Here is a 13,802-nt window from a genome sequence, read left to right as displayed (position 1 = left end):
TTAAAATAAGTATGGCGAAAAAATTTGAAACTGTATAAAAAAAAACAAAAAAATACCCAATACTTCAATTACAATACTGTTAACTTCGGATGAATGCCGTAGTCATTAATTTATTCATGAAAAGTAATCAATAGTGTAAGGTAAACTCGCCTCATTCGGTGAAACAACTAAATATCGTTTTTCGGAAAAAGCTTCAAAGCTTGTATCACCGAATTAGGCGTGTCACCGAATGAGGCGAGTTTACCCTACGGACATTTAAATCCCTACCATATTTTTTTAGGGATATTATTAAACGCACAGCAAAAAAATAATCGCCTATCAATTTATCGTCATCAATAATATACTTCTGTACATCAAATTAATTACTTCACTGCAAATAAACTAAATGATTAACAAAACTAGTAATGCAGATTATTCCAAAATACACATCAGCACGACATTACTTTTTTCCTCTAATGCAAGACAATTAAATTCCTTTAGGAACAAAAATACAACAATCTTATCAAAAATACTAATTGCGCAGCAATTTACCCGTCTTCATAGCAAATTATTTAATTCGAAGAGCATACATCCTTTTTTCTTATTTTTTAAGTATTCACGTTCAGCTAATTTAATAATTATTATAGCTACAATATCTTAATTCATTGCATTATTTCTAAGGAGCAGAATTGTCACCGTCACGAAAACAAACTTTTGCTAGAAAATTGGGTTAGGTTAGGTTAGAACTGCGACCCTCACGGAAACAAACTTTTGTAAGAAAAGTGGGTTAGGTTAGGTTAGAACTGCGACCCTCACGGAAACAAACTTTTGTGAGAAAAGTGGGTTAGGTTAGGTTAGAACTGCGACCCTCACGGAAACAAACTTTTGTGAGAAAAGTGGGTTAGGTTAGGTTAGAACTGCGACTCCCTTGGGTCTCTGACGACGAGATTATGAGGGTAGACATCCGCCTGAGGGGAGGTAAAAAAGCTCCTGGGCCTGACGGGGTACCTGGAAAAGTCCTACCTATCATGCTAAAGCATCTCGGAAACCGAATTAGGGAACTTTTTGATGACTGCCTGAAGGAGGGCCTGTTTCCGAGAGGCTGGAAAGAGAGTAGGTTGTGCCTCCTCAGGAAAGATAGCCGCCCGCCGGACAGTCCCTCCGGATATCGGCCAATAATAGTGCTCCTTGACGAGGTAGGGAAGATGTTGGAGCGTATCCTTGCTGGCCGCATTCTCCAACATCTTAAGAACACCGGCCCGGACGTCAGTGACAGGCAATTCGGGTTCCGGGCGGGGCTGTCCACAATGGACGCACTTTCCTCTCTTAGGAAATTTAGTGAGGATGCAGCGGGGAGAGGGCAGGGTGTCGTAGCGTTATCACTCGACATCGCCAACGCCTTCGGCACCCTCTCATATACGTAATCAAGGAGGCACTTCGGTACCACCACCTGAGGACAATCGTGGAGCACTACCTATCTGAGAGAGTAGTGCTCTACGAAACAAGAGAAGGTCGAGCAGAACGAGAAATGGCCTGCGGTGTTCCACAGGTGTCAGTCTTAGGACCACTCCTGTGGAACATCGGATATGATTGGGTGATAAGGGGGGCGCCGCTTCCCCGCATGTCCACCATATGTTACGCGGACGACACAATGGTGGCTGTGCGGGGAAGAGAATTGGAGGAGACACTGAGGAGGGCGGCGGTTGGCACAGAACTGACGGTCGGCCGCATTCGCCTGCTTGGGTTAAAGGTGGCCCTCTCGAAGACGGAAGCGGTAGTTTTCGGGGGAAAGGATGGCGCCTGCCCGCCGGCTTGACGATTCAGGTGGAGGGGAATCTGTCCAGGTCAGGGCCAATATCAAATATCTTGGCCTGGTCCTGGACAGAAAATGGGAATTCAGGGAACATTTCACCCGACTTGCTCCACGAATTGTGGGCGTGGCTTCCGCCCTAGGCAGGCTGCTATCCAACGTGGGAGGACCAGGAGCCCCATGCCGCCGCCTTTTTGCGGGGGTGGTAAGAAGTATGGCCCTATACGAGGCCCCGATTTGGGCGGACCGGCTGTCGAGCGGAAACAAATCCCTGCTCCGGCGGCCGCAAAAAGTGGTGGCCTTAAGAATAATTAGGGCCTACTCGACGGTATCCCATGCGGCGGCGTGTCTCCTCGCCTGCACTCCTCCATAGGAGCTCGATGCCCAGGTCCAGGCGGAGAGGTATACGATGAGGGCGGAGGCCAGAGCTAGAGGACAACGCTTGGACCCAGAAGTAGCAGAGCGGGCAGACCGAGAGGCCAAGGTCAGGCTCCGAGAGCTATGGGAGGCCAGTCTGGAGGACAGTCTGGAGGACAGTCCGTATGGAACACACACCATAGGGGCAGTCCTCCCATATATGGAGGAGTGGCTGAAGAGGAAGCACGGGGCCCTGTCATATAGGGCAAGGCAGGTGATGACCGGTCACGGCTGCTTCGGTCATTACCTGCACAAGATAAAGAGGGAATTGGGGCCCCAGTGTCACCAGTGCGGCGACCCTGACGACTCGGCCCAACACACGCTAGAGGTGTGCAGCCACTGGGAGCAAGAGCGCCGCGCTCTCACCGCAGCAATAGGAACGACGGACCTATCGCTGCACAGCGTCGTTGCAGCCATGCTCCGTAGCGAGAGGAACTGGAAAGCGGTCATCTCCTTCTGTGAGGACATCATCTCGCAGAAGGAGACAGAGGAGCGAGAACGCGAAAATGCGGCCTATGCGCCTTCGCATCGGCAAAGACGTAGAGGAAGTAGACGCGCGCAGTTCGCAATAAACGGCGCCCTCCCTCAATAGGGCCAGTGGGTTGGGGCCCACATTGCACGGCCTTACACGACTGGGGGGAGAATCAGAAGCGTCCCTGATTGTCCCCTTCCTTGGTGCGGGTTTTCTGGCCTAACATCGGGAAAGACGGGGGACATTGCGGAAGAATGAATGTGCGAGCCCGTAATGACCCCATACAACATCTTAGAGGGTGCGACGCCGGAGTGGGGTTTAGTGGGTATTCTCTTTCCCTCCCTCTCGCCAGGAGAGGGAGCTGAATGAGTGAGTCCCACATACCCTCCCCATCATGGCCTTCCCCACGGGCGGGGAGAAATGCGTAAAAACATTCCCCACTCCGTCAACAAAAAAAAAAGGTTAGAACTGCGACCCTCACGGAAACAAACTTTTGTGAGAAAAGTGGGTTAGGTTCGGTTAGAACTGTAACCCTCACGGAATAAAAGTTTTGTGATAAAAGTGGGTAAGGTTAGGTTAGAACTTGCTCGATCCGCCAATCGCGTCATCTTGCGTAGGGATGGACTATCACTCGTTGAACCGTAAAAGCTGTTTAATGCAGTCAAAAAAGCCGTTCTTCTTCTCTGTGCGCTTGCGCTTTAAATTTTATGTTTTTTTGCTGGTCACTTTATGTTGTAATTAATAAAAAAATTGATTGCAATTAGAAAAAAATGCTGTGTCATTTAGATTAAACTGCTGTATATTATGTAAAAATAGAAGCTACATTTAAAAAAAAAAGCGTTGCTAGGTATACTGTGCGTTAGTAATTATTAGCGATGCAATCATGAAAAAGCTTTACTAAAAGTTAAAATAGATGCACGCCACGAATAATATTGTAGTGTATTTAGTAATATTTTGAGTTGCAAATTTTGCTGTTCAATTAGTATTTTTGATATGAATTTGGACTATATTTGCGTAAAAAAAGTTATTTTTTTGATTTTCGTTTAAATACCACCCATTTTTTTAGAGTTCATTATTTTTTTCAAAATGGCGAAGCCATAAATGGATTCACCATTCAGTGTAGCTGTACTGCTGTACGTAATAAACTCCTCTGTCAACTAATTAGAGGCACAAATAATTACATAATCTTTAGGTATTTTTCACCAGTGCATCAACTCGAATCTTCCGTTGATCACATATTTAATCAAGTGCCACTAATAACTTTTTAATAATAACCGAATCACGTGTTCTCGACATGCTTCTGACTCAGCCTGTCTTGCACTAGTAACATACATTTGGAATTACATATCAAAAACATATTAAGATGACGTTTGTTTAATATAAACCACATCCGGAAAAATGTTAATAGAAATATTTATACACAACATATGAACATGAATATGAATGAATAATACCTTAGTTGAATAAAAACATTACTATTTTTAAACTAAGGAAAAATATCTTTTTTTTTTTCCTCGTTACATTACCCCGGTATTTGCCATTAGAAAAAATATTATTTTATGTAAAATGTTTTCAAGTTCCCAAAAACATTAATACATAATTTATAATTTAACATACCTTAATTATAATTTATAATTACAGCTTTAATATCAGTAGGTATAATTTCGCTTTTACGCAAATCAAAAAAAGAAAAAGCAAATAAAAAAATAAAATAAAAAATAATAAATAGAAGCAAATAAAGAAAATGCTTGCGTTCCAAAAGTATTATTCACGCCTGTCGAAAAACCAAAGAGTCTATGATTTCCCGTCCTATTTTTTAGGGCATTTGGCAGCGTTCTAAATTTGAAAATGTCCGAATTGTGTTTCGCACAAGTCCGTTGACCGGTTGCGGTTTTGTAAATAAATGGCACGGAATTTGAAACGCGTCGGTCGCTGTGGTTTTGGGCAACCACTCTCTGTTTGTAATCTTAATATCGAATTACTCAGGCTAATTTAAAATCGATAGGTAACCAAATAAATCATCAATCATGAAAAGATCCTATTAGGTATTAAACACTGTATCATATTTACTTACGAAAGAAGGAGGGCTATTTCATTTTAATATCGGTCACTAGGTTACTAATTATAGGTTCCTAACTATTTATAAGTTCATAAAAAAGTATGAAATAAAAAGAAACTGGTACCTAATTTAAGACTTATCTTCAATTTGCCTTTGTTTCATCATCTCAGTAAAAAAAAACTAAGTTAAAAAGAATTTAATAATAAAGCCGGTAAGTATATAATTTTACACTTATCATAAACTTGTAATATCTTTTTTTTTTTTTCATTTTTATCATCCTAGTAAAACTTTTCAAAACACTGAAATCCAGTAATAATATTTAAAATAATACTTACAGTAAAATATTCCCATATAGAACCCGGCTATAGCTATAGCTATTTTCACAAAATCATTTGTCGCGTCCAAATCGAACTTTTTTAATAAGTCACTCATGATGTAAGTTTTCACTTGCCGCGCGCCGCACTGACTGTCAACCATTGCTCACTAATAAAAAACCTTTTTATTTTTTTAATAACACTGATAACCCGCCGACCGGAGAATGCAGATACAGCCAAAATGCAGTCACAAAACACCTTGCGTTTGAAACGTATGGTTGTCGCCAAGGTTCGGTCTAGAATGATTATGCCGGCGTCTTGACTAAGGGAATCATTATCATTCTAAAATTACATGTGAAGTTTGCTTACCTATCTTAACGCTTTTAGAGTAAGGAATACGGACTACCGACTATCTATCGTAAGTTTAGCCGCATACAAGTTAATAAAAAAAAAACAATTAGGGTTCCGTGCCTGAAAAGGAAAAAAATCGGAACTCTTTTAAGGATCATTCGTGCGTCTGTCTATCCGTCTGTCACAGGCAAGTTCCTCCTGGGCAGATTGGGCTGGAATTTTGTACACATGTATTTAATTTGGTAACTGAAAGGCGGACGTTTTACGGAAATTATTGAATTTTTTAAATGGCGGTCCCTTTTGGTGGAGTGGAGACACATTAAAAAAAATCTAAACCACATAACGAAACATAAAATGAAGATTCAAAAAACGCATTTTTTTTAATAGCGAGTAATTTCGAAGTTATACCTTATAAAGATTCATGTGTACCTAAAATTTCACTCATGTTTTATTCGGAACTTTCTTTTATTTCTATAAAAAAAAAAACAATCTTGAATATAATTTGTACCTACTGGGGACTTAGGTACGAAGTTAAGACAAAAAAATTGAACTTTCATCTCCTTTATCTCAGAAACGGATGGGTCTAAAATTTGTGAAAAAACAAATAGTCCTACATGTGTAGATTCGAAAAACCTATAAGAAGTTTATGGTTAAGCGTGAGTCGTTAAAAATGTTAAAATTGTGCGATATACGGAATCGTCAGGGTGCAAGGACTCGTTCTTGGCCGGTTTTAATCTATGTAAACAATGCTTGAGCGGATTAACATGTTTGACTTATTAAATAAAGTCATTTGGTGTTAAATCATAATCAATTAATATGTGATCCTTATCAACATGTAGTTTTATAGAAAACAGTGAGATCGGTTGGCAAAAACTTTTCATATATTAATCAAAATTAACCATTCACTCATCATATGGTCATTGAGCTAGTTTCCGTCCATATACCTACTCTAGTTTTCGTCTACACACAAAACTCAAATAATATATATTTTTTTAATACCTATGCTACTTGTGAAATATATTTTTTATGTAGATATTTACCTATTGTTTAGACTTTAGAGACAATACATAATTTTTAATATTTTTTTTAATAGCATTTTTCACGTGCAATCCAGGCTTGAATTCACGCTTTTATGCAATATTTTTTTGATTAAACAAATATAAATAAATGCATCGATTTTTCTGCCCACCATATTCTTTGTTATGAAAAGTGCATTTAGATAACGATCAGTATTATAACTAATCATAATAAGTTTATCCACAATTTGCGCAGTATAATACCCAACACATACAGGGTGGATCAGGAGGATCAAGCGTGCCCATTTAGGACATAATAACCTTACCACAAAATTAATATTTTGAAAAAACCCCCGACATAGTGGACCGATTTTCATGAAACATGGTTAAGAACACTCCCGACTAACTCAGCTTTCAAACAAAAAAAACTAAACCTAAATCGGTTCATCCGTTCCGAAGCTACGATGCCATAGACAGACACACACACAGACAGACAGACAGAGACAAACTGTTTCATAGGATGTGCTGTTTCACTGTATTTTTAATATTAACGATAATTTATTTTTCATCGTTATTTTTTTTATTTGATAATTTCATGTTCACCCTACAATTAGGATAATTCCGTCCGATAAATTATTATTTTTTTGTGAACTATGTACTTTTTTCTTTTTGTTTTAACTATTATCCTGTACATTTATGGATTTTATCTTCATCATCATCATCATATCAGCCCTTTATCGCCCACTGCTGAGCACAGGCCTCTCTTCTAGTACGCCACTTCTCCCGGTCCTGGGCTAATCTCATCCAGTTGTGACCCGCAGTTTTTCGGATGTCGGATTTTATCTTAGCTCTAAGAAAACGACTGAAGGTCTTATATCCACGGTCATGAAATAAATAAATAAAAAAAGATGATTCCGGCAAAAGCCACATTCTTGTTTTTTTTTATTCAGGCTAATTCGATGTTTTTTTTTAATTTACAAATTTATAAAATGCAAAAAGCGCCTATTATAAATGTACGAGCTATTATATTAATTTACATCTTTAAATAAATGATATTATAAAATACTTGTAATGGCAACGTGATTTTAATGATTTTCTTTCTGCCAATGTTTCAAAAGAAAACAATATCAGTAATTCGAGCCATATAACATACATTTCCAATTCACAGTATAAAAAACCGGCCAAGAGCGTGTCGGGCCACGCTCAGTGTAGGGTTCCGTAGTTTTCTCAAAAACTACTGAACCTATCAAGTTCAAAATAATTTTCCTAGAAAGTCTTTATAAAGTTCTACTTTTGTGATTTTTTCATACTTTTAAAACATATGGTTCAAAAGTTAGAGGGGGGGGGGCCGGGGGGGTCACACTTTTTTTTTCTTTAGGAGCGATTATTTACGAAAATATTAATATTATCAAAAACCGAGTTTAGTAAACCCTTATTCATTTTTAAATGCCTATCCAACAATATATCACACGTTGGGGTTGGAATGAAAAAAAAAATCAGTCCCCACTTTACATGTAGGGGGGGTACCCTAACAAAACATTTTTGTTTCACTTTTTATTTTACCACTTTGTCGGCGTGATTGATATACATATTTGTACCAAATTTCAGCTTTCTAATGCTAACGGTCACTGAGATTATCCGCAGACGGACGGACGGACGGACAGACATGGCGAAACTATAAGGGTTCCTAGTTGACTACGCTACGGAACCCTAAAAACCAGTAATAACGGCATTAATAGTGTTCTAAGTGTAACTTTAAATATAAATTTGACCATTTTGACCAATCTTGAAGATCTCAATCTTGGACGAAAGATTTGTACGCGATTTCTGTAAAAATCTGTATTTTGCGTATCACGTTTGCGTAAGATTCAAATGACATTTGAAGAACATGTGTGTTATCATGTTGGTGCAAAATCTATGATAAAAATGTTACAGCATGCGTGAGCATAGAAGTCATGGTTAAACCGATTAGAGCAAAGTATGAGTATCACTTACGATGCATCCACGCAACTATCTAACCAAACAGAGTATGTTGAATTTACGCTCTTTTCTAAACTAGACTTTTCAATCTAGGATATAAGGTGTTATTTTACGACAGAAATCATAATAATTTGCTGTTTATAATAATTTGTGCATAGATTATTCTTTGTAATCTTTGTTTGCAGCGAATCAGCGATGCAGTCAAACATGACTAGTTGTTTTTGCTGTTTCAGGACCGGTAGACGGACTGCAGCTCAACTGCAACATGTATTTGAACTGCAAGCCAACGCTGCAGTTGGCAGTCTGTTTCGGCCCCTCAGAGCATAAGGTACATCGGGGCAAATCTTGACTGGGGGCCAAATGTAACTGGTCCATTTTTTCCATGTTTTACAATGTTTGCATTATTAAATAGAGTGTCCACCGGTTATATGGTAGGCGTGTTCTGTGGATACATGTAGAACTCAACATCATAGTGTAATAACGGAAAAAATGGATTAGTTACAATTGCCCCCCAGTCGAGATTTGCCCCGCTGTACCTTAGAACTAGAAAGCGGACAAGCCACAGGCGGACTTGTTGCAGTTGTTAGCTCATTGACCATAGAGTTGTAGGTGTGTGCGTGCGTGATGAACTGATGATACGTCTCGCTGATTGTTCGCATTAAAGATGAACCGAATATTCGGTTACTATTCGGTATCCGGCCTATTCGGCCCTTATTTTAATATTTGGCCGGATACCAGATAGTGCCGTACTATCCGGCCGGATACCGGATGTGCTATTTTTGATTGAACGAATTTGGGAAAAACAAATTAAATGTAAAAAATAGTACATTACTACAGAGGCCGGGACAAATGGGGTTGCCGGCCGAAGACATATAGACGATAGGTCTGAGGCGGGCAACCCCATTTCCCGCCGAGGTATGTATAGTGCTTTTCTCAAACATGGTATGAAATAAATAAAGTCTACTGAAAATAGTAACTTTGGATGGCTGTATCTCCTAAACGGTGCGTCGTAGCGCAAAAATAATCGAATTTTCGTTCCCCTTTAAAGTACCCCGTATACGCCTATAAAAAAACAAAAAATTAAAAAAAAAAACGAAAAAATTTTTTTTTGTATGAAAACGCACCCAAAATCAAATATTGTCTAGGGCCCGTACCAGTTGCAGTCGGCACGTCTATAAAGCCCCTTATAGTTTTTTTTTTTAATTGGCTAAATACCTGGATGTTATGTCACAATTATCTGTGTTTGGAAATTAAAAAAGAAGACTTTGCCGGCCTTGGCCTGCAAGGTTTGTATGAAATTCCATTATCTATCAATCGTCCTAGCCGCACCTGCAACGTCATACTTCGCTGCCAATTATAAGGCACATAACATCAATATTTCATACCATGTTTGAGAAAAAACAGTTACGGTTATGTTATAATACTCCGCGCGAAGTTCACTACGAAAAAAACCTGCACGATGCGCCCGCTCCGTGCTTAAATTGTAGCTATTGTAGGTAAAATTCTGCTGTCCGAATATCCGGCGGCCGGATACCGAATATTCGGCCCATGGTTGCGCCGAATATTCGGTATCCGGTATCCGGCCAAACAAACTATTCGTTGCATCTCTAGTTCGCATGTACGCAGCCATGGAAATGATGCGCGATGCGCGTGTATTGCGCAATAGCCCAGCAATCGGAGCGTCCATCTTCAAGTGTGTTGCTTAGAACTTGCGACATGCGTATTTAATACAAATCGCCGGGCATGTCCAATCTCTTTTTTTTCCTGTATCTGTGATCGGTCCTAAAGTGCATTTTTCAGAGGGACTTCTTAGGTCTATTACACGCTAGGCAGTGCTCAATTAAACGCATGGTTTATATCAGTTTTCATTGCTTATAAAGAACAAAAGTACCTACTAAGTACTAAACTAAGTTTGAGTATTGTACAGTCACCGGCATAAATAAGTGATGATTTTTGTACCTTGTCGCTTTTAATCGTTTGACAATTTCGTATGACATTTAGCACGCAGTCAAAGCGACAATGACAAGGTACAGACAGAAATCATCACTTATTTATGCCGGTGACTGTACCTATAAAAATACGATGCAAATATGCTTGTCCAACAATTTTTCGGTTGCATGTAATGAACAGAAACACAATTAAATTCGATACTTGTGACGGTAAACATTAAGTTCAAATAAACTTGCGAAATGTTTGTCAAGCTGTGTGGTTTATGACGATAGAAATTAAACTAGAAACAATTGATCGTTAAGTAAAATGGATACCTACTCGTATTGCGATTTTGGATTGGAATAATATTTAATAGTTAATCGATTTTCAATTCAATACAAGAAATGTTTAAGAAATGTAGGTAGGTAGGTAGTAGGGATGTACCGACTATTGATTTGGCCGACTAGGCCGACTACCGACTAGTCGGCGCTTGGGTGGCCGATTAGTCGGCCGACTAGTCGGCTAGTCGGCCAGAACCTAATTTTCGATAAATTCACATTTTGAATGTCATTTTTGGTCCTTCGTTCGCGCTTTTCATGATTTTTTACAGATGTTCAAAGGTTCATGACAATATTTATATACATTTTCCATTTTTAACAACCGGCTCGGCTTAGTGGGCAGTGATCCTGCCTGTGAAGTCGATAATCCTAGGTAGGACATTTATTTCTGTGGTGATAACAGATATTTGTTGTTTTGACAAAAAAAGGAATTACTAATAGCTACATAATATAACCATAATTTTCAGCTGGTAATTTAATTTTGTACTGTTTTTCTATCACTAATGAAGTGCCGACTAATCGGCCCTTTTTGCCGACTAGTCGCCGACTAATCGCCGACTACAAATGTGGCCGGATAGTCGGCTTTCCCGACTAGTCGGCGACTAGTCGGTACATCCCTAGTAGGTAGGTATAGTACCATCGACTTGTATAATATATACAGGCTTTAACTCGAGGAAGCCGAAAAATTATAAGTTGTTTTCCTAATCACCTTTAAGACGCACACCTCGGACACTGGCGATCAAATATATGAAAGAGGCGCGTTCCTACCCCACATTGTAAACTCGTGAAGGTGATCGCGTACCATGCTTGTATGAGTGAGATATGACAGGTTGATTGTTCGCGTTTTTGACAGGCGCTAACTGTGAGGTAACCGAGAGGGGGTGGGCGGCGCTTTCAGCGGGGAGCGGGAGTGGCCATACTGTACAATAGTACTTTTTATTATACTGTGACGAAAGACAGAAACTGATTTTTTTAAAATTGCAAACGGGATTTATCGCGTATTACTATGTTTTTAACACTAACCTCCGACGTTTCAAGGACGGCATTATCCCCGTGGTCTCGGAGCAGACTCAAGTCTGTCAAGTTTAAATCAGAAACTGATTTGTAACGTTTGTATGGGAAACCGGTAATTTTCCTTCCTGTATATTGCAACTAGCTTTTGCCCGCGGCTTCGCTCGCGTTAGAAAGAGACAAAAAGTAGCCTATCTCACTCTCCATCCCTCCAACTATCTCCACTTAAAAAATCACGACAATTCGTCGCTCCGCTTTGCCGTGAAAGACGGACAAGCAAATAGACACACACTTTCCCATTTATAATATTAGTATAGAAGTATGGATAATAAATACTTAATATTATAAATGGGAAAGTGCGTGTGTCTGTACTACACATTATAAGGCAGCGTCCCCACTCAGGCGACGCATGACTCGCGGCGCGGAACGGATGTCTCCGCCTGGGGCGCGTCTTACGTCCTTCCTATACAAAATGTACTGAGGAGACGTTTATTGAATTACATTCAGGCGGCGTGGCGGAGACGTCCGTTGCGCGCCGCAAGACAGGCGTCTTATGAGATGAGTGTGGATGGTGGCTAAGGAAAATGTAAATGATAAATTTTTAATATTATATCTACGTGCATTGCATTGCATTGTAACGCTACATACCTTATAAAAGTTATAAAGTTAGTTTACGAGTACTTTGTTATCAAACACTATCGTGTATAAATTAGTAACTGCGTATATAACCTTGAGTCAAGTATATACTAGATGTAAAAAATACAGTAGGTACAATTGCTTGATTAAGGAAAAAACTAGTTAAACTGCTTTATAAATCGCCATTAGTTATGATTTATGTTAATATGGCTATCCCATCATGGAACAATGGTGTTCCGGGCCTGCGAGGCGATGGCGTGCGCGCAGCCGAAGCCGACACGTAGAGGCGGCCCTTTTGATATTTTAATGAAATGTAAGGGGTATACCGAGTGGATACTGAAGTTCCCGCCAGGGTTTAAGGACTGCCATTATTATTTTTATTAAAGATTAGTTTGATGCGTCAAAAAGGAAACATGGAAAAAAAATCCTTTGAAAATTTTGTGTCTATAATTTTGGAAAAACATAAGATAGACATAAGAGAATGTTGAGTATGAGATACCAACAAAACTTAAAAAGCGTCTCTCGTCACATTGGAATAACAAAAGGTGCATTGATAATAATATTTGTGAATCAATCCGTTGGGGCGTTATGTATAAACAGGGGCGACTCACTCCGCGATCCTTTCGCCGCGCTACAAGTACATGCCGGCGGCCGCGAGTTCGCGGCCCATTCACTGGCGACGACCTTCGCGCGGCGCAATAGAATTCAATGTCGTCTGCACGCGTGCGGTCCGTTTGTTAATGTAGGTAAGAATTTAGAATGGCGGCGTTTTGTGAACATCAAAGGAGTGAGCCTTCTGTACTTGTACTATTATAATTTATATATTCTGTGGTATAAATAATAAAACACATTTCTACATGTCAAATCTTGCAAGTCAAAATTCATCTACTTCCCTTTTTTATACCACATGGTGGCAAAGAATTATACAGACCGCCTAATGGTACCTATGCAGTCACCACAGCTTACGGACACTTGCAACTCCAGAGGTGTTACTGGTGTGTTGCCTATTCTTTAGAAATCTGTATGCTACTTTAGATATTGAAGAACTCTATACTGTAGACCCTCGGCATATGCCATAAGGAGATTAAGTTTAATATTTGCACATACGTGTAAATCGTGTAAATTGGATGACATTGGAAGATGATATTGATAGGTAATATGTGGTTTAAAATTGACTCAAAAGTTAATTCTTGAGGAAATTAATTACAATATATTACTTTTATTCACAATTAAAATAATAAGAATAATAGGCCTACCAAATAGACAAATATTAAATTGGGGCAATCAATATGGTAAAGACAAGAGACAATTTTGGTAACACCGGAGACATGAAGTGTTTGAGAAAAAAAATATTCTCCCATATTAAAAAGGACATTTATTCAGGGTTACCATTATTGCATAAAAGTACATAAAATTGTAAAAAAAATGATTTAATTCCAAGTATATAAAAATGACATACATTTGACTTCAGAGTCATGTGATAAAAATGT

The 13,802-nt window shown here is 39.3% G+C and overlaps 1 protein-coding gene across 3 annotated transcripts in view; it reads right to left on the bottom strand.

The window, feature by feature from the left end:
- The window catches only part of LOC125237918 (transmembrane protein 68), a 52,734-nt gene that overhangs the window by 38,441 nt on the left and 491 nt on the right, over positions 1-13,802 (bottom strand). For 2 of the 3 annotated variants that reach the window (XM_048145151.1, XM_048145152.1), the window contains exon 1: positions 5,073-5,345. The exons of the other annotated variant lie outside the window; for it this stretch is intronic. In XM_048145151.1, coding sequence (XP_048001108.1) covers positions 5,073-5,214 — 142 coding nt within the window. In that variant the 5' untranslated portion in view covers positions 5,215-5,345. Of the gene's footprint in view, positions 1-5,072; positions 5,346-13,802 lie in introns of those variants that run through there. 3 annotated transcript variants of the gene reach the window in all.

Source organism: Leguminivora glycinivorella, chromosome 22 (assembly GCF_023078275.1).
Source record: "Leguminivora glycinivorella isolate SPB_JAAS2020 chromosome 22, LegGlyc_1.1, whole genome shotgun sequence".
Classification (NCBI taxonomy): Eukaryota; Metazoa; Arthropoda; class Insecta; order Lepidoptera; family Tortricidae; genus Leguminivora; species Leguminivora glycinivorella.
The sequence above is the reverse complement of the archived record's forward strand: the minus strand, read 5'-3'. Positions and strand labels throughout refer to the sequence as shown.